This window comes from Centruroides vittatus, unplaced genomic scaffold (assembly GCF_030686945.1).
Source record: "Centruroides vittatus isolate TY-2023 unplaced genomic scaffold, ASM3068694v2 contig_1049, whole genome shotgun sequence".
In the NCBI taxonomy this organism is placed as follows: Eukaryota; Metazoa; Arthropoda; class Arachnida; order Scorpiones; family Buthidae; genus Centruroides; species Centruroides vittatus.
In genome coordinates this window covers 57673-84124 of record NW_027120677.1, presented here as the reverse complement: position 1 = coordinate 84124, position 26452 = coordinate 57673, and the positions used below count along the sequence as shown (strand labels likewise).

Genomic DNA, 26452 nt, shown 5'->3' with positions numbered 1-26452 from the left:
GTACATATTTTAATATGATTTAATGTGCTTTTAACGCTTTTCTAGTGATATTACGACTTCAGTATTTGTGGCGGACTGACGTAAAGTCGAATAAAATGACTTAAACTTGATTTTTATTTTTCCATATACTTTTTTGAAAAACTACGTATAATCGAGAACGACTTAACTCGAAACGACATAACTCGAGATATACCTATATAAACAGCTCAAAAGTAATTGAATTTATTTTAACTATATATTTGTTCCATAAAACCATTTTTTATTATCGTAACTTGTAAAGATTATGTTTATATCTATTATTATTAAAACGTTTTTGAAACTTCATCTCTAGTCTTCAGTAGAATGAATTCCCTTTTAATTTCATATATTTTCAAAATCACTTTCATTGCATTCCAGATTGAATTAGTTTAATTTATTAACTTTATATTAACATTGCACATCACAATTATACATTATTTTGTTCTAATAATCTTATTAAGAAGAAATACATTTTAAAAGTTAAGCTTATAAGTAACGTTTTAATTAGTAACTAAACATATTTCTATTTTTATTTGAATATAATTAATGAATGAAATAATATGTTAAAATTGATTTCATTTATATAAAAATGAATATTTTTGGCAGACTTGGTTGCTGTTCTTGTTGTTGTAGCACTAAATGATCAGGCTGAAGGAATTCATTTCTTCAGCCTGATCAGTTATTGGTTTTACACTTAAAATGAATAGGTACTGTATATTTAAAATGGTGAGTAGACTCTGTCCAATATGTCTATTTGTTGCAAATACAAATTTAGATTCATTAAGATCAAGTATATTCTATTAGATTTAAATTACTATTGATTATTTCTGATAGCTTTATTGATTTCAAAATCGATTAGACAGATTCGCAAATGAGTTAGCATATTAATTGGATAAAAAAAATGTTGCCTGTTTAATATCAATGTCATTAAATAGATTTATTTATAAAATGTCGACAAAGATTATATAACAGCTTAATAATGCTATACAAATGTATTTATAAAGTAAATTAATTGGGCTGCAATTTGAAAAAATTGTAGTCCTATAAATTCCCATTGTCATTCATCCATCTGCTCTTCTTTAATCTTGAGAATAGAGTTAGATAAATAAAAGCCAAGAACAGATACAGAAAGCTTAATGGCAGGAAGCTCCGATTAATTATATGCGAACTTCCGATGCAAACCGGAAATCACGTTATTTCGGTTAAAAAGTTTTCCCCGAAAGGAATTAGATAGATGACTGGCACGACTTGGTTGATAAAGGTAAAGTGGGATGTACAGGGGCAAGACAATACTAATTTGAAGATGAAGAGCATATATTTTATATTAAATAAATTAAAAAATATGATTAAAAATTGCAGGCTGGCATCGTGACAATGTCACAAATATAGTTGTTAAAATAATTGTGTAGTTTGTATTTATAAATATAAATGTATAAAAACATGTATTACTGGGACTGTCAAGAGGTTATATGGGGGACCAAGGATAGAGCTGGTTCTTTTTGCTTTTTTTATTTTGAACAAATAAAATAAAAATGCTTTTCATTAAGAAAGTTCATGTAAAGTGTTTATTTTTTTGTTAGTAAAAATAATAATTTAAGGGATAGGAACTCTTATGGACTCCCAAGAATTCTCTGGACACGGAAAAATCTCCAGCTTTTTCCTCTCATTAGTCCTGTGTTGCCAATAAACTGATGGAAATGATTGATTTTTTTATAAGCTGAATAATTCACCAGTTAAATTTAAAATAAAATTATTCTTGCATATTTCTTAGAAAATTTTATAATTTAAATTTATTTTTCAATTGCAATATTTAAAATTAAATAACCATATTTTAAAATAAGTAAGTAATCATTGATTTTATAGTTGAACTCTGCACAGAAGAAAATACATTCAGGTATTGTAAGTTAATTAATTGAGTCTATTCTTATCACTTATATTTTTTTTTTATCCCAAAGAACTATTTGGGATATTTTAATTACCAAAAAGAAAATACCCTATCACTATTATATGAGAATAAATAAATATATGTGTGTGTGTGTGTGTGTGTGTGTGTATATATACACACACAGTAACTACATCCTCATGTATATAATTGAATTATTTATAAATATATCTAAATTATGGTCATTTGAATTATTACATAATAAAGTCCACAGAGTCTTGTTCTCTTCTACTACTACAACTCTACACACTAGATGATTCTATAATTTTTGCACATCCTCCATTCATCGTATGTCACAGATTTTGTTAAAATTTATACTCGTGAGGATGAACTAGCCACTGTGGTTACTCAGCTGAAAATTAATCAATGCACCTTTAACAGCGAGTAAAGTATAAAGAACACTGTTTCTGACTCGAGTTAATGGATCACGTTTAGGCACGGACAGTTGAAAGTGAAGATTCTACTTTCAACGCTCATGCCCGAAGATGATGCAATTTGTAAATCTCATTCACTGTTAACGGTAATTCGACCATTTTAATGCCATATACTTTTCATTCTCAGCATTGAATTTTATCTTCCTGATGAAATATAACTTTTAATCATTTTAAACGGGGACCAAGAAAAAATGAACTATGTTTAGCAAAAATTCATTTAGATTACAATGATTTTAGTGTAGGAGTATTATAAATTTAATTTAATATTTTCAAATTTGTTAATCTAATTTGACTTCCGTGTATCTTATTACAAATGATTTCATCTACCCTCAGAAATTAATTCTTTTCTTTTTTCCACACAATGTTACAATTCAAAACTATTAAATTATATCGTAAAAGTGTTTTAAAGTTTTTAATGTCTTACAATCAACCATTGCAAATCAGTTAACTTAAAATACGTAAATTGCATTGAGCTAGATATTGGATCTTCTATCTAAGTCATTTTTAAGCACATTTGGATGAAAAATTATAACTCTCGTATATAATATAAGTAATGCTTGTGATGTTGTCACGAGAAGTAAAGTGAGACTTTACAATTAATTCAAATTCTTGGCTTGCGGAACGTATAGGTTGGGTGGGCAACCTTTTTAAGTTTGCATGCCGAAATTGCTAAATTTATGATACAAAATTGTCTTGCGTGTCAACTGAAGTTTTTGAGAGCAATTATTATTCTGACTATTAAGTATTGATATAAACTTTTCAAATAATCAAACATCCACACTTAAAATCTGATAAATTCTTTATGAAATACAAAAAAAGTGTAAAATGTAGAGTATTTTTTTTTTATCATCATCTAGCTGCCCGCCTAATGATGCAACAGCTAAACGGGATAAAACTTTAAGTCAGTATACATGTCTTGGAAATAGGATGTTTGTTTTATTATTTATTACTAAAATATTTGATAGTGTTTATTTCTTTATTGCATTTTTACTTAGTACCGCTCTACTCAATAAAATTGTATTCTGTTAAGTTAAAATACACAACTCTGTAAATATTTTGGATATTTGTTTCTTAGGGTAAGCCCTGGGTTGCATGCTGGAAAAGTCTTCGGCATGCCTCGTTTGGCACACGTGCCAAGAATTGCCCACTCCCAATATAGGTTTTTTCCATTTTTGCTTGAAAGTCATCATTATTAGTGCCAATCATCTGCTTAACATTTAAACTCGACACTCGGATCGCTTCGTATTTTATAGAGGAGCACAATTAAAACGGACCATAATAATTTTGTATCAAATTATCATGCCAAATTCATACATCATGTCGAATCACGTAGATATCTTTTTTATTGTATTTTATAGCTAATTCATTTAAGGAAACGTTAAATTTTGTTTATTTCATTATTTATATATATCAAAATGTTTATAAATATATATATATCACTTCCACATTAATCTGCCAATTTTTATAGTGGCTTACCACTAAGTTTTTACCACTCTCTGTAGGATATATATATTTTATATTTCAGAAGTTAGAGTGATGTATATACAGAATATCTCAAAAGTCAGTTAATCAAAATCTATTTTAAGAGTAGTTAAATCAATTTGTAACAAACTAAATGTTGTTGTTCATGTTTCAGTTTCTTTTAATGTAATAGTTTAATCATGAATACTCTGCATGCATTTGTTTCAAATTGGTTTTATGACCTGTGTTAACTGGCTTTTAGATCACCCTGTATATATCTTAGAGTATATCTAAATTAATGATAATTTAATTTTCATTTATTATTATAAATTACAGATAAACCATTTAAGGTTAATGTTACCTATGGTTCCAAAATGGCGGCTCGTCTCTGATTCAAGGGAACAGAAGAAAGAAAACAGTGGGGATGCACGTTCTAAGCTAACCTAACCTATTCTAATAAATTACCATAATTATTACCAACCAAATTATTAGAATAGGTTAGGTTAGGTTAGAACTTGCATCCCCACTGTTTTCTTTCTTCTGTTCCCTTGAGACCAGCAGCCATTTTGGAACCATAGGTAACATTAACCCCATTTAAAATGATCTTTTATTTGGATTATTTGTAGACAAATACTTTTTTTATAAAGATATATAGGTTTTTTTTTTTAAATTAAGATCCAAATCTGTTATATTTTTAAATGTAACTTGCTTTCTTTTCTAGACAATATACTTATATAATAAAGTGCATTTTCCTTAATGGCTAATCACTGGCAGTTTATCCAATTAGAATTTTAAGAGAAACTAATATTTATTACCGACTTGAAGTTGTGCCTTTTGCAAAATTTATATTTAAAAATATCATAACTTAATAATGCCTGTATATATTTCTTAAAAGAAATTTGTAATGTATCCTAAACGCTTGTGAACGTGAAAATTAATGACAACAGCACAGTCAAGTACAGTAATTATTTGAAACTCACACAGTTCAGGTGTTTGAATTTGATTTAACACGATTTAAAATCCATAAATATCCATTATTCGAATTAATTAGTCCTGAATCCTGTGCATTTCGGATGATTCACTGTAATGCGAATTTTTAAAATTTAAATAAAAGATAAAATAAATATTGATATTTTATTCTGAAATATTAAACTTTGTTTTTATAAGAATTTATGCAATGCATATTTAAAATCAATGCAATGCTTTAAAATTTGCATAGTGCATCACACATTAAATAACACACAAAATATCAATATCTGCTAAGTAAAAGCAGTTTTTTGAAAAATTTAAGAAGCTCTATTGTAAATTCTAGATGCGTTGATCAATTGTAAAGTTGTGAAAAAATATATATAGCAATTCAGAATTTAAGAGCAGTTTATATAAAAGTATAAATAAATAAATAAATGTATATGTATATATATATATATATGTATGTGTGTGTTAAATCTGTATGTAAACTAATTTGTATTTATTATTATATTTGGGAAAGATGATGTCAAATTGAATTAAGAACATCATAATTCTTCTCTGTTCCATATTGTTAATGGTTTTTTGAAGCAAAGAATTATAAGTGCATATGTATATATATATATAATATAGAAGATGTATGTTAAAAACTATAATTAATAGCTTGTATTTGGAATTGTTACAGTTTATGAATGCTTGAAGCATGTTTGCTTAATATTTCTTCTAGAGTAAAAACAAAGAAAAAGAAAAATTGCAAGCAGAGTTTTTATTTTCTGATGTTTGTTTATTTTTCATAATTTTAATGTCAAAGGGAGCTTTTAAAAATGCTCAAATTGTAATTTTCATAAATTTTATTGTAAATAATGCATTCAAAGAATGCAATAAATATGGTTTGTTTAATAAATATTAATATTGAAATTATTAATAATGTATGTTTGAATTAGCTTAAATAATTATTTAAAACACATTTAAGATGTTTTCTTTTGTTTAAGCAATTCTCTACCTTTTTGTGCTCTTGTTTAGTCACGTTTTTTCAATTCAAATCTTCGCCTCTAAAATAGTTAATAGATGACCGGCACGAGTCTATTGTCAAAAGGAAAAGTATGATGTACAGTACAGGGGCAAGCCGCATATAAACCGGAAAGACCAACATGCCGGAAGCAACGAGGTTACCGGTAAGTCGGTTAAACTGTAACTAAAATATAAAATTAATCAGATCTAATGAAACTAATAGTAAATTAAACGTTAAAGAAAACATTCTTCCTAGTCCAATAAAATCATAACATTGTAATTTGACTGTCTTAAAATCAGGAAGAGAATTTTCGTTTACAAGACAATAAAACAGTTAACGACTTATTGACATTAGTAGTCAGTCAGTGTGGGCTACACTGACCATCTACCCTAGCCTTAAAAATAACACTTTTCTCCCAAATTTCATACAAAACTAATGTTAATTGGTGCAAGTTGAGATAATTTACAGCGAGTTTCTTTTAAATTTAATACGTTTATTTCTGCGTTTTTGAATCAAACAACAATAAATACACGAAAAAAAGCACTTTCAGAATTTCAATAGTATTTTACGTCGTTAGAAAACAGGCAAAATGAAGAAATTAAACATATAATCATAGTTTTTGATGTAATGCAGACAGTTTGACAGTTTTAGGATAAAATCTCATTCATTTTTACGTGACGTAACTCGTTCGTATTTTTTAATGCTCCCTGTAGAGAAAAATGTATAACTTCACTTAAACCGGCATTCCTCATGGAAAACCGTCTTGCCATTTTCACTATATGGAAATGTCTGATTTCATGGTCTCCGAGATAGACCAGCATCCCAATCATTCCACGAAAATACAGTAATAATAAATTAAATTCGCAACTCTTCGCTTACCCTTCGTCGTTTCAAACGAATGGCAACCCAGAACTCACCACGGGGAGGTGGTTGCGCCAGAGTTCCATTAAGAGTTGGAAAGAATGCAACTCCACACCTGACTAACATTACTTGTGGAGTTTCATTCGTACTAACTCACACTTCAAAACATATTTATAATTACTTCCGTATATTAATTAAACCAGTCGAATGCAATATTCAAACAACTACTAACGATAAAAGTCAATAAGGATACCTCGCCATAATAGAACAAACACGAATATTGCCAATACGGTATCATTCGATTCGAACTATTCTGAAACAACATATACAATGAAAATGCATTCAAAATAGTCAATAATTATTACGAGTCGTTGACTCGATATTGCCCAAAAATCAGAAAAAGGCAGGCCAGTCTTCGACTCCATTCGGTGTCTTCATTGTAGGACTTGCACGAAATTTAAAAAAATCGGGCAAACGACCGTCTTCTAACCCCTACGTGTCTTCATTGTAAAAGCTACGCGAAAGGTCAAAAAAGGGTGACTGCCGCGTTTTAGCCCCTACGTATCTTCACTCTAAAACCTAAGCAAAATTTAAATAAAGGAGGAGAATGCCGTCTTCCACCTTCTACGTAACGTCGACTTCGATCTTCGATCTTAAAGTCAAGGAGGGCTGTCTGTTTACAGCTACAGACTTTGCCCTTTAAGAAATAGGAAACAAGGTGAATGTAGAAAAGCATGAGAAAGAAGTATGAAAAAAGGAGGACAGGAAAGTGTGAAGAATTAGCATGGGACCCTGAGAGCGCCTGCGTCGGTTTTTATCGAAAACAAAATAACATATACATAATTACATAAATACATAGATTGCTACTTATCCTTGAAATACAAAGTAAATGACTGGCCCGACACTTATATTATCTCTGGAAAAGTCACTGTCCAAAATAAACACTTCGACGTTGAGAAGATGTTGGCACTCGAGCAACCTCCAATGGGAACCACTAGTCCGGATGTGCAGATATGCCGCCCTTGGCATATTGTTGTTTACTGAAGTAACTGTCAGTAGTTGTATCCTGTCCTCTTTTGTATTTTCCGTTTTTCTTGTTGAAAAACCGGGCAGTTTTTGTCAATTGAATTGTGTTCGTTGTTTTGAAGCTTTCTTCTGACACAGTTGATACATTTTGCAGTTCTCTCTTGATCCGTACAGTCGACTGCAGTTTCGTAGTTTACACGAAAGGGACCGAGATATACCATCAGAAATACCGTCTCCATCCAGATTGCAATTTCTTTTGAAGCGGCGCTTACCGTCATCCATCATGCAATTCAATGGTCAACTTTCATCCATAACAACCAAAGTATTACTGTCTTTACTGATATTTACTGCTATGAGAGACTGACTCTTTTGTACAACCAATCCTCGAATCTGATATTCACTGAAATACGTAGTATGGTTAATTCTTCCTGCAATAAGTACTACATTACCTGGATATCAGCACTGTCGGAAATGACCGTGCTCACTTCCTTGTGTAATCGGCTGCTTCCGATCTCAGCTGCTGAAAAATGCCTGTCATTTATACTTACAACATCCTTTGGAATGAACTTCTGTATCACTGACAGCACTCCTGGCGTGAAAAACACAATCCTATTACCTACAGCTTTATACCGGACACGAGAAAAATTCTCAGCGATCCTTGGTTTTCTAGGGACTTCTACTCCCCTCTAGGCACTTGTACACGTGACATGGTAGATTCTTCAGTTATCTGTGGAGGTTCTCTCTAGGCGATTCCGAACGTTGCCTGATATGCGATGTGGCTGATGACAGTCACCATTATCTCTTCGAATATCTCATCTTGGAAAGACGAAGGAATCTACTACGGACTGCTGTGTTAGAACGGTGGAAAACTGACCGCGCAACAATAATTAATTCGAAATAAAAGTATTTACTATTACTTCAATCGGCTTGTTAAATCTTACAATAACCGACGCCGGTTCCACAAATTTCCAACCATAATTAATCATTAAACAAGCTTCTGTCTGTTGCGAATAAACTATATTAATGATGTCTTCACTCTCGGATCGGACCTGCACGAAATTTATAGCAAGGGAACCTAATGAACCTATTTTTATGTGACATTTAAACTGAAATATGTGTATTGACGTCTAAAATTTTTATATAATTCGGTTAATTTATTCAATTCAACTTTAAATTTTAAAATTCTCACATTTTAAATGAAATTTGAAATCTAAAGCGTCAAATACGTTTCAATTTAACATTCTATCGCTAGTTACTCCATTTTGATTTCTTATAAATCAAAATGGAGTAACTAGCGATAGAATCATAATTTACTTACTTATTGAAGTTTACTTATTATCAAAATTCTTCGGACAACTCTCAAAAACACAGGAGAAAAAAAAATGCGGAAGATTTCTTGTTTTCTCCTCCAACAAAACGGCGCCGACAATGGAAACATCCAGTAATGCATTCCAACAATTGGTTACTTTCGACAAATACGTGACACGCGCTACGTCAAAACATTAATGGATTTGAATTATTTCACTTTAAAAATGAAAAATGTTCTATTTTCTAATGAATAGAACTATGAAAATGAAATTTACACACGTCAATTGCATTCATTTATTCTAACACTATTTGTATTTTGGAAATTTCAAACCGGAATGTTTATTATAAACGCAGATATGGAATTTCTTTCCTTTTTTTGGATCAAAAGATCTCAAAACCCGGAAATTTGCAAATATCTCGGAGGATCAAATGACACAAGATTCCAATACTTTTCCTTGTTATGTGACACGAAACATAAGTGAAAATAAAACGCATTGTTAACCCACGAGTATTTTACACTATTAGAAAGAAAACAATATGAAAAAGTTAAAATATAATCGTAGTTTTTGATGTGCCGATAATTTTACTATTCTAAAATAAAAACCGGCTTCGGTAAGACAGCACGTAACCCAACTCGTATGTTTTCAGACGTCCTCCGGAGCAGCAGTCGGCAACCTTTCTGACCTCACGGACCACTAAACTCACAATTTTGAATCCCGCGGACCACTATCGTGATTTTTTTTAAAACAATACAAAATCTGTAGAGTAATGATATAAAAGTTCAATTTTACTATATTAATATGAAACTCGCGTGTTTAATTATAACAAATTAATGCGAGCCTAAAATTCGTTGCTGGTTGTTTGAAAGAAGTTTATGGATTCTTAGCGCTTTTCCACCAAGGACGACAGTCGCACTCACATTATTGTTTATTGTTCATTATTTATTGATAGCAGTCGCTTCGTATTTGGTTTTAGATTCGAATTAAAAAAAACCCCAATGAGTGAAAAGCATTTTGCATTTCTTTCGTAATACTTGGCGTAATCTTCTGTTGATCAATGTCCAAATTTTCTCGCGGACCACCGGTTGCCGACCGTTGCTCTGGAGGGTCAACAGAGGAACTGGCGTATCAAAGCTGTCCGGTCTAATTTGTCGGGTGAAATTTAAATTTTTCTTAATTTTTCTGTTAATTTCCCTATTGATTGTTTAATTAGACAATATAATAATATATTATGTAGGATGAAATAATAATAGAATATTATATTGCACGTGTAGGCATTTTTATGCATGAAATACAGCTAAATAGGCAAGTCTTTTTTTTAAAGATTGATTTGGACGTCCGGAACGTATTAAAGGAAAAGTATGATGTACAGGGGCAAGCCACTACTAATTCGAGATGAAGAGGGTATATATTAATTTGCAACAATTTTAGCAATTAGCAAAAAACTAGGAAAATTAAATTTTGTAAAATTTAATTTAATTTTATCAAATTAATTATTTCAAATTAATATATATCCTCTTCGTCTCGAATTAGTAGTGGCTTGCCCCTGTACATCATACTTTTCCTTTAATACTTTCCGGACGTCCAAATCAATCTTTAAAAAAAAGACTTGCCTATTTAGCTGTATTTCATGCATAAAAATGCCTACACGTGCAATATAATATTCTATTATTATTTCATCCTACATAATATATTATTATATTGTCTAATTAAACAATCAATAGGGAAATTAACAGAAAAATGTCAGAAAAATTTAAAATTCCACCTGGCAAACAGGATCAGACTGTTGATACGCCAATACCTATGTTGACCCTCTACAGCAGGGGTGGCCAACAAGTCGATCGCGAACCCAATTTTGGTCGATCGTTTGCGATGTCTTGATTTAATGTGTTACACTTGTAACCGAACGCAACGCGTGAACATAACGCGCAAACGCAACTGTAGTGATATCGGACCCTCCGCGTCCTCCCTGAGTTGTGGTTTTGTCGGTCCATGTGCAATCCATTTGAGTACAGTTATAAAAAGGGAATAAGAAATGTAGACAAAGGGTCATAAAACCGAAATAAAGAAAGGCTGGAAGAGGGGCGGAGAGAGTAGGTCGAAACACGGTAAAGAGAGGAAGGGTGAAGTGGTGGTCCCCGAAAGTGATAACGTTGAGTTTCAATTTTTTTCTGTTTAAAATGTAAGTACCTTTTCTTTATGTTTTAAATTAAATTGTGGCTTTTCTTACCTATCTATTTACTTGATAAGTAAGCGTTCTCCGCAACAGACCTCTAAACTATTTTCTTAATTTTCTAGGAAAATATTTAATTCAATACTTATTGTCGTATTTCTTTTGCATTTTAGTATACCCACGAACATGAGTAGTAAACCAAAAAAATCGAAAACTTATCATTTCAATGAAGAATGGGAACTCGATTACTTTTTTACAATGGTGAATGATAAATGTCGTTGCTTAATATGCCTTACTTCGATAGCCATCGCTAAAAAGGGTAATCTGGAGAGACATTTTTTAGCTTTACATAACAAGTATCAAACAGATTATCCACCAAATTCCGAACTGAGAAAACATAAAGTTAGGGGTCTTAAAACTCAATTAACAAATCAACAAAATGTTTTCAAAAAACCAATGTTGAAGTCACAAGCAGTAACTACTGCATCATTCAAAGTAAGCTACCTCTTAGCAAAAAACTGTAAAACATTTTCTGACGGTGAATTTGTAAAGGAAATTTTTTTGGAAATGTCAGATTCACTTTTTAATGATTTTAAGAACAAGAGTGAAATTATTGCTGCAATTCAAGATCTACAACTGTCTCGAAACACTGTGATGCGACGAATTGAGAAGATGAGTGGAAATGTAAAAGAACAGTTATATAACGATATTAATAGATGTTCTTGTTTTTCCCTTCAATGTGATGAATCGACAGATATAAGTGACACAGCACAATTACTCGTTTTCATTCGTATGGTTTTTAAGGATTTTACATGTAAAGAAGAATTGTTGGGTATGATTTCTTTGAAAGAAAGGACTAGAGGTGTAGATATATTCAAAGCCTTTAAAAACTTGCTCAATGATTTGAAAGTACCACTTTTTAAATTAGTTTCAATAACAACGGATGGCGCAGCTGCAATGATAGGTCGCATAAATGGATTTATAACCCTATGTCAAAATGAAGATAAATTCCCAGCCTTTTTGAGCTACCACTGCATAATTCACCAGCAAGTGTTAGCCAGCAAGAGACTAAACACAAAAGAGGTAATGGACATAGCGTTTAAAATTGTTAATTCAATTCGAGGAAGTTCCCTCAAACGGCGTCTCTTCCAACTGCAGCTCGACCAAGGTCAACCCGAATTATTACTACATACCGATGTTAGATGGCTAAGCGGAGGTAAATTTCTGCAACGATTTCGTCATTTATTGCCTGAAATAATAGATTTTCTTCACGAGCAAGGTGGAAAATGTGAAAATATAAATGACGAAACTTGGATTTTACTTCAATATTAAGTCATTTAAATTTAGAATTACAAGGTAAAAATAAAACAGTAATTGATATGATCAGCTGCATAGATTATATATAAAACAAAATTTATTTTGCTAATAGAAGATCTGCTATATCTGAATAGAAAATAATCTGAATCATTTTCCAAATATGGCGGATAATATACAAAAACATAAAAATATTAATTATAAGATCGACAAATACATCACGGAAATCCAAAAAGTAATTGAAGATTTTGAAAAAATTAAAGAAATTGTGGAATTTATATCTTTTCCTTTTAAAAAAGATTTAAGTGCGAAACCAAATTTGCATTAGCCAAAAAATTTCAGACATATTTCATATGGAGCAAAAGGCATTAGAAAATGAAATTATAATTTTACGAACTGATTTAATCTTACAAGCCAGAAAATTTGAAGAGAATTTTTGGAAATACGTCAAACGAGAAAAATATCCCAGTATCACCAAATGTAGCGAATATATTTATTCTTGTTTCGGATCTACGTATCTGTGTGAATCGGCATTTTCATACTTAAAGTTAACGAAGACTAAACAACGTTCCGTCCTCACTGATTCCCATACTGAAGACTCGTTATTATTATCTTTGTCGGGATATACACCTGATTATGATTTCTTGGTTAGAGACACGCAAACTCAGTCCTCTCATTAATGTTAAGGTAATAAAATAAATTCTAAATATGTCTTTATCTGTAGCTAATTTGAATTAATAAATATTGTTAATAATTACTCGTGTTGTTTTAATTCTCTTGGAAGTGATTTTTTTGGCCCGTTAAATAATTATGTTGTTTTTTACGTAGGTAGATATACAGGCTGTTTCAGAACGAGGTGCACTCCCGCGAACAATTGATAAATTGGCAAAAAATAAGTCTAAAAATCTTATATCATTCTACCACGATAAATTTTCCTGGCGCAAAAAAAATAAAATAAAATAAAATAAAATCGGGAGTGCACCTCGTACTGAAACAGTGTATAAGCATAGTATGTACTTCGCATCTCCTCGCCACCTAAACTATGTCTACGACAACAAGTCGATCGCGACACATTTTTAAGATAAAAAGTAGATCTTATGTACACAAAAGTTGGCCACCCCTGCTCTACAGGACGTCTAAAAACATACGAGTTGCGTCACGTGGTGTCTTACTGAGGCCGATTTTTATTTTAAAATAGTGAAATTATCGGCATGGCATCAAAAACTACTATTATATATCAATTTTTGCATATTGTTTCCATTCTAATAGTGTAAAATACTGGTGGGTTAAAAATGCATTTTATTTTCACTGTTTCATGTATATCGTACTGTTTCATGTTTCACTAACAAGGAAAAGTATTGGAACTTGTGTAATTTGATCCTCCACATTCTTTGCAAATTTCCGCGTTTTGAGATCTTTTGATCCAATAAATAAATAAATAAATAAGAACGGAAAGAAATTCCATGTGTGCGTTTATAATAAACATTCCTGTTTGAACTTTCCAAAATACAAGGTAGCATTAGAATAAATGAATGCACTTGACATGTGTAAATTTCATTTTCATAATTCTGTTTAAAAATGAAAAGTATTCTATTTTCTAATAAAGTGAAATAATTCAAATCCATTAATGTTTTGACGTAACACGTGTCACGTATTTGTCGAAAGTAACCAATTGTTGGAATGCATTGTTGGATGTTTCCACTGTTGGCGCCGTTCTGTTGAAGGAAAAAAAAAGTAAATTTCCGCTGTTTTGTATTCTCCTGTGTTTTTGAGAGTTGTCTGAAATATTTTCATAATAAGTAAACTACAATCACTAAGTAAATTATGATTTTTTATTTATAAAAAACTGTGAGACCGCGGATTTTTAGCGGGAAAATTTGTGTAAATGAAAAAAACTTTCATTTTTTGTTGAAGAATTTTGTAAACGATCATTGATAGAAAAAAACTCGCGGAGAAACGGAGCAGAGGTCTCCAGTAACTATCAACAGTTAGGTGGGAAAGTTGACACTTAGCTGTCAAGAATTCGCAAGTCATCGTCAACACTAACACTAAAAGCTCGCGCCACCGGAAACTTAGGGCGCTCGCATAGGAAGTTATTATTGTAGTTGCGTCCGTCTCCATGCCCAGGAACGAAGTCCCGTCGGAGAAGACCTACAGCAACTCTTCCACATCGTCGGCGACCGCCATACATCGAATTATATTGTCCAATCTCACACCAAGAGGTATTTTGTTAGGATCTTTGTAAACTCTCCTTCCCGCAACGGCAATAGCCTTAGCTCATAGCCACCTGTTTGTTTAGAATTTGTTGAGCTTTATATCTACTTGCATATAATCGCATAGTACCGTAGAATAGTTTGTAATCGCCTTGTATGGTATTCTAGTTATTCAATAAATGTTTTATTTGTTAACCTGTCTCCTGTCAATCCAAGACGCCTGTCGACTTACCGACGCACCTCCCCACTCATTTTTTTGCTCTCCTAGCCCTCCGAAACGACAACGAGATCGGGTTTTGCCAACCCGTGCAGTGTAAGTGGTCAGCGGGGATAAACCCCTGACCCTCTGCTTATCTCACAAAACTAAAACCGAATAACTGGCAATAAAATGTTAAGTTGAAATGTATTTGACACTTTATATTTGAAATTTAAAGTCGAATTGAATAAATTAACCGAATTATACATAAAATTTAGACAGCAATACACATATTTTAGTTTAAATGTGATAATAAATAGGTACAATAGGTTCTCTCCCTTTGCTATAAATTTCACGTAGGACCAAGAGTGGCGACATCATCAGTATAGTTTATTTGCACGAAAGATGTGCAACCTGGCACCCAGAGGATTACCAGGCGGCAGGACACATAAAGTTACAGACAGTAATAATAATAACACAAAGATGTATATATAGTTTATGAATACGCGTATGTACAGTATTTTACAGTGCATATTGAAATGATTTTCCGATACATAATAATTAAAATACATGGATTAGTCGTTAAGTCAACAGAGAAAAGCTTGTTTAAAGTCAAATTATGATTGAAAATTTGAAAAACTGGCATCAGGTTATTGTAGGATTTAACAGCTAATTGAAGTAATAGTAAATACTTTTATTTTGAATTAGTTGTTATTGTTGCACGGTCAGTTTTTCCACGTTCTAACACAGAAGTCTGTAGTAGATTCCTTGGTCCTTCCAGAAAGAGACATTCGAAGAGATAATGGTGACTATCATCAGCCACATTGCATATCAAGCAATGTTCGAAATCGCGTAGAAAGAACCTCTGCAGATAACTGAAGAATCTACCATGTCCCGTGTAGTATTGAGGGGAGTAGAAGTCCCTAGAGAACCAAGAATCGCTCAGAAGTTTTTTGATGTTTGGTATAAAGCTGTAGGTAATAGGATTATGCTTTTCATCCTAAGAATGCTGCCATTATTACAGAAGCTCATTCCGAAGAATGTTGTATGAATCAGAGGCATTTTGCAGCAGCTGACGTCAATCGTAGGATCGGAAGCAGCCGATTTGACAAGGAAGTGTGCACGCTCATTTCCGACAGTGACAATATGAGCATCCTTCCAGGTAATGTAGTACTTATTGTAGGGGAGAATTAAGCACACTATGTATTTCAGTGAATATGAGATTCGAGGATTAGTGGTGCAAGAGATTTACTGCTATGAGAGACTGACTAAGAGCAAACAGAGAAATACTTTGGTTGTTATGGATGAAAGTTGACCATTGAATTGCACGATTGATGGCAGTAAGCTTTGCTAGAAAAACATTGCAATGGGGATGAAGACGGTATTTCTGATGGTATACCTGTCCCTTTAATGTAGTCTATGAAACTGCAATCGAAGTTACGTAGAAGGTGGAAGGCGGCATTCTGCTCCTTTATCTAAATTTTGCTTAGGTTTGAGAGTGAAGACACGTAGGGGTTAGAAGCCGGCTTTCTCCCTTTTTTTTAAATTTCGCATACATTTGACAATGAAGACGCGTAGGGATTTGAAGACGGCCGTTTGCTCGATCTGTTAAATTTCGCGCAGGTCCTACAGTGAGGACACCAAAAGGGGTCGAAGACGGACTGCCTTTTTCTGTTGTTAGGGCAATCATAGCGAGTTAAAGTACAATTTCGAATTTTTATTTAGATTTATAACAAATTACAAATAGGCTAGTATCAAATTGAATGTATATGCTCTTACAGATTTTAGATATAAAAAACAAAAGGGACTTTGTCATATAAAAAATAAAGTGCATTTTTCATCTTTCTCATTGATTTCGATGAAATCTTCAAACATAAACATAACGAAATACTGCCTTTGCACATTTGCATGTCCAACTAAAAATTCCTTCACAAAATCCTCCTTCGCGACCGATTTTTATGCAATGATCATTACATTGATTTCGATCAAATGGACAGCCGAATCCAGCTTCCACGGGCATGATCTCTGTTATACAAATTTATAGGATATTAATAATTATTGTTGTAATAAACTGTTTAAACTCTTAATCCTATTTTTGGTTCATAAATTAAGAAAATCAATTGTTTTTTCTTAGAGGGAAAATTTATTAAAATATTTAATCAGAATATACTTTAAAAATAAGTCTTTTTCACTCACCTAAAGTACAGAATATAAAAGCTAAGAAGAATAATAAAACGACGGCCTTCATGATTTTCGTATTAGCAAATTATATAACAATTCTTCCTTGTATTAATATCTGCAAAACGTATTATTATTATTTTTTATTCAAAGTATTTTTATTCTAAACTATTAAAGATTAAGAAAATTTTAACGTAAATATATAGGAAGAAAAGTAGAATTTTACCGTCTATAAAGAAATTATGTGAAAAACTTACCTGAACTGAACACATTGGTGATTGTTTGCTGAGAATGGATGTAGCTTATTTATAAGAGTAAGTCACGTGACGATGTTGCTTCATATTTTGTAACCACTTCGTTATCGAAAGTATTTCATACCTGAAAATGTCTATTGCATTCTTGAAACCAACTAATTGTATTATTGCACTTCTCTACGTCAATTCTGTTGTAATATATTTTTATATAGTTTGGTAAGCTTTTTATTTTTTTAACGTTAGGAATAATTTTTTATTTTATAACTTTTTCCCCATATTTGGGTCTTCTCTCCCCGTTGACACTAAGTGAGACTTTTATTTCATATTTGTCGTGGATTAGGCCAGGCCCGCAATGGGGAAAGTGTAATGGTGAGAAATCGCCATTCTCGTAGAACAAATACTAATGCTTTATGTAAAATTAATTTACTTATTAGCTTACACTAAATTTTTACCTGAATATTATAATTACCTTTAAACACGCAGTAATTTGATGTTTATTCGAGGTATTTTTCACTATAATTATTGTTACAATGACGATTGCCTTCGAGAAGAAATGTTCTAAGAAATGCAGGGGCATTCCAAATGCATTTTCCTGTAAACTGAATTATTTGAACGGATTGTGTAAATAAGTTTAACAAGAAAAACTTGTTCGTGTTTTTTTTTTTTTTTTTTTTTTAATGGAAAATTCCCGCTTTGTTGAAAGATTTTAAATCAGTAATTTAGATCAATTTGTTTGCATAAATTAGATTTTCGGTTAAATAAATTAAATTTTAGTGTTAAATAGGCATTTTCGATAATACTATTCTGGTCTCTGAATCTGGCCCCAGACGGTCCTAGTGTGAAATCGGGGGGGCCGAATAAGTCGGAAACCCACTCGATTGTCACCAATGTGTGAGATCCCGGGGAGGTAAGAGGCTGTCGTACCTCTTTTTCCGGCGACTCACGTGTCTAGGATGGCTGTCACGTAGACGGCGCGTTACGCGTTACGCGAGTGGAGGAGGAGGAAGGATGGGGTCGACGATAAGGCGAAGCCGACAGTCAAGAAAGACACCATTTTATAACAAAACAAGATTTATTAAACTCGAAACGAACAAAACTACACGTCTACACGTCTACCCTCATAAACAAAAAGGGGGTCCGGAGAGAGAGAGTTTACAAATATATGCTCATACCTCTTAACGAGTCCGTAATAGACAGAGTCCGGTGAAAGTCCCGGTAGGTTGATATTCACTCAGAAGTGACGATAAAGTTTGGCTGATGGAGAGTCCGTTAATGGGCCGATGGCACGTAGAGCTTTAGAATTCGTAGACAGGGCAATGGCACTTAAAGAACTTAGAAACTTTTTGAGAGTCCGGCGGATGGCGTAGTGCACGTCGTAAAAGCGAGACGAAGGAGAGCCCTTTAGGGGGGAAGGAAGCGTCTTTTATAAGTTTTGGATGGGAAAACATGTCACGTGATCGAAAACGAATCACTATTAGGGCCATAGGTGTTCCCGGGATATTAAATAAACGACTAGTTCGGACGCTAACTATAAACCATCGTGCAAGATGATCTACCTGCTCCGAAGGAATAACGGTTTGTTGATAGTTAGGGGACAATCGTTGCCATTCGAGGGTCAATAATTTCCCGGGTATGGAATGTTGTTGATTAAGTTGTTTATAACTGGAGTGAACAAATTCAGAAATTTCTAGGTTTTTAACGTCCAGATTTCACGCTAGTAATTAATATCCAAGAATATATTATTCATGGTTAAATACATTTAGCTGTACCATTAAATTGCATTGTGGATAATTTGGAACAATTCAATTTCGGTTATGCTAAATTACAGTGCATTTTTTGTGTTCCTAAAATTTGAAAACTTACGTTGTTTTATGTTTTTAATCTACGGAACCAGAAAAGTGCCAGACAATGGAAGATGTCTAATTAATGCTACAATTAAATGTATTTGTTTTATTTGTACAAAAAAATTGATTTTGCAGATATTGCATTAAAATAGGAAATCTACGCTATTTTCAATGTATTGTTTCCACGTTTAGTTAATTGGTTATTACTTCCATTGTTGTAAAATAAGAAGTTGCATGAAGAATGAAGGTATTACGCATAAATAATTTTGAAAATATTTCCTCTCACGCATCTTATTGTGTTGAAAGTTATACTTCAATTATATTGTTTAAAGTTTTTAAACTTTTACTTAGACCGTAACTAGGAGATTGTTAGACGAAAAACTTCGCAAATAAATTAATTGAAACGAATTACTGTTATCCAAAAAAGTCTTTTTTATATTTAAATAAAGTAAATTACAGCATATTTAAACGCAATTAAAAATGTACAGATAAAACTCAAAATAAAATTAATTTACTGAATAGTTTATACTGGAGTACCTTTATTATCGGAGTAGCGACACACGAGTCATCGCCGCCATGTTCTGTCGAATGTCATCACGTGGCCTATAGGTTTACATTAAGAAATGACGATTTTTTCAGTTTAATAAAGCATTTTATTCATTTTTTTTTATTCAAGAATATGACGGGTGCACGAATCTTACAGGGTCGATAAGTTTTAAATCTCCAGCATTAATATTTTTAAATAAAAAAGAGTTAATTTTGTTTACTTATTAGAAAAACTTCTAGATCGAAATTCCAAACGTTACGTTACAGCAAACGTAAAAAATCATTCAGTAGTTTATGAAATAGATATTCGGCTTGTCAAAACTACTACTGTATTTACTAATTTGACAGCATTTAATGTTGGAATGTACTAATACACAAAATAACACCTTTTACTTATAGCTGAGATAATTTTAATTAGAAAACTAACGTTTTCGGCTTACTCAACAAGCCATCTCCAGGTTCTAACATTCGAAAAAAGGAACATTATCGTTCCATTAACAGAATACAAACGTTTGAAAAAATTCAAACCGTCCGTAACAAACAAAAAAAGAAGAACATGGTAATATAAGTAAATAAATATACATAAATATACAATCAAATCGTTATAGTGGGAAACGATTCCACTGGTGATGCTTTTTAAAAAGAGTGGCAGATTATCGAGGAATGATGCCAAAACAAGCTAAGACAAGCCTACGAGTTCGTCATACATCTCTTAACTACGAATTTCCAAGCTGTTGGTAGGCTGTCAGCGTCCCTCGCATTTATGCATGCCTCTCCCAACTTGCTTTTATAAATTTCAATTTTTGCTGCGGTGCCTGCTAACGTTGGGGAGCTCAAAGGTTTTACAATTTCCGCTTCCTTCCATTTAATTACTGAGCCTTGGGTCTGCGCGTATTGCGAAAGTACTGTTGCGTTGGAGCCTTTCCTGACATCATACTTGTGTTCCTTAAGTCTTTTCCCTAAAGTTCTTGTTGTGACTCCAATGTAGTCTTTTACGATACCCAGCTCCGCGTTCTCGTACGGGATTTTGTATACTCCTGCTTTTTCTTCCTTTTTGATACGATCCTTATCATTTCTTAAGATTGTGTATAGGTTCGGAGCTCTTTTTAGAACCATTCTGGTCTCCTTGCGATTTGCAATTTCTTTCATGATACCTTTTGAACTCTTGTTGTAAGTAAACTTTGTGATTTTATTGGGAACGTATTTTGAATCTCTTGTTGTGCCCATCTCATACTTTTTAACTAATCCTGCTATTGTGCCTTTTTTATAACCTAGGGATTCGGCCACTTGCGTGATTCTGTCGATTTCTTTATCTCTGTTAACAACGTTGTCACAATATATATAGGCCCTTCTGATAAGAGCTCTGAATGCTGCCAGTTTGTAATGGTACGGGTCGTTAGAATGCGATGGAATATAAAGTGGGCTGTGTGTAGGTTTTATGTACACGTTGGTGGAAAAATGCCCTTCCTTGAACACAATATTGATGTCTAGAAAATGGATAGCGAGGGAACTCTTTTGTTCCATTTTTAATTTTAGGCCGTCATTGTTGCTGTTTACCCTTTTCACGAATTTACCTATCATACTATTATTCCTCCAAACAATAAGAACATCGTCCACGTATCTCTTGAAATATAATACATCCTTTCTAAAATCATACAGGACTTTTTTCTCCAGTTTTCTAATGACCAACTCGCACAATACTCCTGAGAGCGGACTTCCCATTGGTACTCCCCGTTTTTGCCTGTACGCTTGGCCGTTGAAACTAAAGCAGGATTCATAACATACTAGATTGACCATTTCTGATATTTCCTCGTTGTAACGTGCTAATTCCGGGTTTACATCAAATAAGAACTCTAAAAGGGCTTCCTTGCAAGACTCGATTTTTACGGAGGGAAACATGTTTTCATAATCAAATACCGTTGCCACTTCCTCTTCCATTAATGCTAAGTTTTGTATCTCCTCGACCACTTTGGCAGGATCTTGTGCCACCAGTGCGCTGTTATCAAGCTGAGAGGATATAAATTTGTGTAATCGCTTTTCTAAGATGAAAGTCGGTCCTTTGCGTTTTTCTACTATTGGCCTTATTTCCTTCCCTTCTTTGTGAGTCTTGGCAAATGCAAACAATCTTGGCATCCCTGGTCTTGCGTTACTGCATTTCTTAAGAAAGGGTAAAGTAGTGTTAAGTTTTGTTCCCGCTAGCTTTTTGACTCTCCTATCAATGCTCTCGATGATTTTGTATTCGACTTTTTCACATTCTGTTTTGGCAAATGTTTTTCACATTCTGTTTTGGCACCCCCGTTGGGGACCCAAAGGTCCCCAACGGGAGCTCCCCAACGTTAGCAGGCACCGCAGCAAAAATTGAAATTTATAAAAGCAAGTTGGGAGAGGCATGCATAAATGCGAGGGACGCTGACAGCCTACCAACAGCTTGGAAATTCGTAGTTAAGAGATGTATGACGAACTCGTAGGCTTGTCTTAGCTTGTTTTGGCATCATTCCTCGATAATCTGCCACTCTTTTTAAAAAAGCATCACCAGTGGAATCGTTTCCCACTATAACGATTTGATTGTATATTTATTTATTTATATTACTTTGTTCTTACTTTTTTGTTTTTATTTATTTTTGTATATTTATTTATTTATATTACCATGTTCTTCTTTTTTGTTTTTATTTATTTTTGTATATTTATTTATTTGTATTACCATGTTCTTCTTTTTTTGTTTTTATTTATTTTTGTATATTTATTTATTTGTATTACCATGTTCTTCTTTTTTTGTTTTTATTTATTTTTGTATATTTATTTATTTGTATTACCATGTTCTTCTTTTTTTGTTTTTATTTATTTTTGTATATTTATTTACTTATATTACCATGTTCTTCTTTTTTTGTTTGTTACGGACGGTTTGAATTTTTTCAAACGTTTGTATTCTGTTAATGGAACGATAATGTTCCTTTTTTCGAATGTTAGAACCTGAAGATGGCTTGTTGAGTAAGCCGAAAACGTTAGTTTTCTAATTAAAATTATCTCAGCTATAAGTAAAAGGTGTTATTTTGTGTATTAGAATAATTATTGACTGAACTAGTATCTGCTTTATGTTGGAATGTACTGTACAACGTACGCGTGCTTACGCGACATGCAAAGGTAAAGCTGGGTGTTGACCTGATATAACTCATCTCCTCTCTCCCGGGAAAGGTTTTGAGGGCTTTATTAATAGTCTTTTTGTATTTTTATTTAACGTCCCGTCTTTATACTGTAAAAACTATCCTTTTTTTTTCTTTAAATAAAGTTACAGTAGTTCTTACACTCGCTGGTGTAAAGATTTGTTTCTTTTATGTGTTATTTTGTTACTTCACTATGTAAAACTTTTATTGAAGTATTTTAATATAATAATCAACTAAATAAAAATGATCATATTTGTATCCATATTGCAATATGGATTTGTTAAATTTTTATTTTTAACATGGTTATTTTTAATACATTTGTTACAGGTTTTTAGGGTTTTTTCTATACTTGTTATTAAATAACCAGATATATTATATAATGAATTTATTTCTGCATTGTTTAGAGGCATATTTTCAACTTCAAAATTTTCTGGTATAACAATTTTATCATATAAAAGATATATTTATATTTATTAATATATTCTTTAGATAATGTATCACGATTTACAGAAATGTTTTCAGTTAATGTGGTTTCTTCTATAAATATGGAAGATGTTTCAAAATGTGTTGATGTAACAGTAGTATAAATAATATGTACTGGAGAAGTAACTTCTGCAGTTTTTACTTGTTTTATAACAGTCTAGGATCTTTCTTTTGGTGGTTTTCTGTGAATAATTTGTTTTGTGAATGAAAACAAAGTTGGAATGGCATTATGCTTTCATTTCTTCTTCCCATCAACTCTCACTTTTTGCCCCATTTGTGGTTCAAAATGAACTTCACGCAAACAAGAATTATTTGTAGGTTTGCAATTTTCTCTGCATACTTTTTTAGCCCAAATTTTTCTCCAAACAGGATCTTTTGGGAAACATTTCACGATATATCCTTTTAGAGAAGGATTAGAAAAATTAAAAGCTGAACATCCAGGCATTATTTCAGTGATATCTGCATAATAAAATTAAAGGGTATATTCTAAAATTGGATTCAAAATGACTTTTAAGGTAGCTTTAATCCGTTTAATGCATTCGGCAGAACAACAATACAAAAGACCTAGTATGTAAAAGAATCATTTGCATAACGAATTTTTTATATGTGTGAAAATTCGAACCCGCCGGAACCAACCCGTTAATAATAAAATATTTTATTGCTTGGTTCCCACGGAGAAAATATGAATCAGGAGGAATAAGAGTCGAAAAACGCTGGTTGGAGAAACGGGAAAACGTGACCGAGACGATAAAAGGGGAGTCGGTTATGTTCTGTCGCTTAGACTGTGTGTGTGTGCCAAAATTGAGGCGGAACCCGCCCGAACGAAAGGCATACCTTGCCGAGGATACCTTGACCTAGAGGAAAGACCGACCCGGATCACGAGGTATGACCCAAAGTCGTGTAAACTCTCCCTCCGCGGTTCCGAACTCAGGCGACAGTCGCTCGCCTCTTTTGTAATCGTAATGTTATTTTTAATAAATCGTTGTTATTGTTTTATCCGGTGCAATGTCCTTTATTCGAATATTATCATCCGCCGCTCTACCGTCGAACCCATCCACTTCCTCCACTCGCGTAACGCGTAACCCATCCGAACCGCCATCTTGACGCGGGCAGGTCTCACGGACCTGTGAGAACAATACAAAAATACTAGTATGTAAAAGAATCATTTGCATAATGAATTTTCATATGCCTTCTAAATTGTATTAGCTTTACAAATTATATTTTAAATAATCACATATTACCAAATAAATGCTGCAAATGCTGCCTTTCAATAAAGTAGTGTGTCTTTGTATTGTTATTGTACAGGATGTATTAAAGAAGCCTTAAGAATAATAGAATTAAATTTGTTTTGAGCAGGATAACAAACTAAGTTTTAGCTACTACAGTACGTGTAAATGTTTAGTTTTATTATAAAAGATACTTTTTTACAGCAATATTTTTATGTTTTTAAGGTTTGTGACTATTTCTCTTTCATCTATATAATTTATTATGTTAGAACAAAACTAGAGTACAGCTGCTACAGCATGATTATTACAGTACTCCAATCAGATAAGCTTCATTCTCTGGAACACTAATTTTTAGGTTATTCTAGCAAAAGAAACATGCAGATTATAAAATTTATGCTTACTTAAACACACAAAGTTTTTTGAACATACATATTCTTCGTAGATGGACGGTTTTCTAAGAAGTAATTTCGGAAAAATTAGTAAAAAATAAAATTTTAGTTATATTTTGCTACCTTACACTAATTTTTGTGCTTCTTTTGTACAATACAAACAGGTTATAACTATTTTTTTCGGATTTTTCGGAGTTTTCAAATTTTAGGAACACAAAAAATGTACCGTAATTTAGCACAACCGAAATTGAATTGTTCCAAATTATCCACAATGCAATTTAATGCTACAGATAAATGTATTTAACCATGAATAATATATTCTTGGATATTAATTACTGGGACCGTCTGGGGTCAGATATGCTGAATGTTGATACGATTTTGGGAATATACGAAAACTGCCGGTAATCCAGATTCAGAGACCAGAATAGTATTATCGAAAATGCCTATTTAACACTAAAATTTAATTTATTTAACCGAAAATCTTATTTATGCAAACAAATTGATCTAAATTACTGATTTAAAATCTTTCAACAAAGCGGGAATTTTCCATTAAAAAAAAAAAAAAAACACGAACAAGTTTTTCTTGTTAAACTTATTTACACAATCCGTTCAAATAATTCAGTTTACAGGAAAATGCATTTGGAATGCCCCTGCATTTCTTAGAACATTTCTTCTCGAAGGCAATCGTCATTGTAACAATAATTATAGTGAAAAATACCTCGAATAAACATCAAATTACTGCGTGTTTAAAGGTAATTATAATATTCAGGTAAAAATTTAGTGTAAGCTAATAAGTAAATTAATTTTACATAAAGCATTAGTATTTGTTCTACGAGAATGGCGATTTCTCACCATTACACTTTCCCCATTGCGGGCCTGGCCTAATCCACGACAAATATGAAATAAAAGTCTCACTTAGTGTCAACGGGGAGAGAAGACCCAAATATGGGGAAAAAGTTGTAAAATAAAAAATTATTCCTAACGTTAAAAAAATAAAAAGCTTACCAAACTATATAAAAATATATTACAACAGAATTGACGTAGAGAAGTGCAATAATACAATTAGTTGGTTTCAAGAATGCAATAGACATTTTCAGGTATGAAATACTTTCGATAACGAAGTGGTTACAAAATATGAAGTCAATATCGTCACGTGACTTACTCTTATAAATAAGCTACATCCATTCTCAGCAAACAATCACCAATGTGTTCAGTTCAGGTAAGTTTTTCACATAATTTCTTTATAGACGGTAAAATTCTACTTTTCTTCCTATATATTTACGTTAAAATTTTCTTAATCTTTAATAGTTTAGAATAAAAATACTTTGAATAAAAAATAATAATAATACGTTTTGCAGATATTAATACAAGGAAGAATTGTTATATAATTTGCCAAAACGAACATTATGAAGGCCGTCGTTTTATTATTCTTCTTAGCTTTTATATTC

The 26452-nt window shown here is 32.5% G+C and overlaps 2 protein-coding genes across 2 annotated transcripts; one reads left to right on the top strand and one right to left on the bottom strand.

Annotated features, from left to right (window-relative positions):
- The first annotated feature begins 11386 nt into the window (after window positions 1-11386).
- LOC136970478 (zinc finger BED domain-containing protein 5-like) lies at window positions 11387-12532 on the top strand. Its single transcript, XM_067264929.1, has one exon. It carries the CDS (start codon window positions 11387-11389, stop codon window positions 12530-12532), a length of 1146 nt encoding a protein of 381 aa, XP_067121030.1.
- A 7903-nt stretch (window positions 12533-20435) lies between these two features.
- LOC136970738 (uncharacterized) lies at window positions 20436-21878 on the bottom strand. The gene has a single exon (XM_067265193.1). It carries the CDS (start codon window positions 21876-21878, stop codon window positions 20436-20438), a length of 1443 nt encoding a protein of 480 aa, XP_067121294.1.
- Between the last annotated feature and the right edge of the window lie 4574 nt (window positions 21879-26452).

Excerpts from the sequence above, each read along its gene's own strand:
- LOC136970738 (XM_067265193.1), bottom strand. The coding sequence starts at position 21,878 with ATGCCAAGATTGTTTGCATTTGCCAAGACTCACAAAGAAGGGAAGGAA.
- LOC136970478 (XM_067264929.1), top strand. The coding sequence starts at position 11,387 with ATGAGTAGTAAACCAAAAAAATCGAAAACTTATCATTTCAATGAAGAA.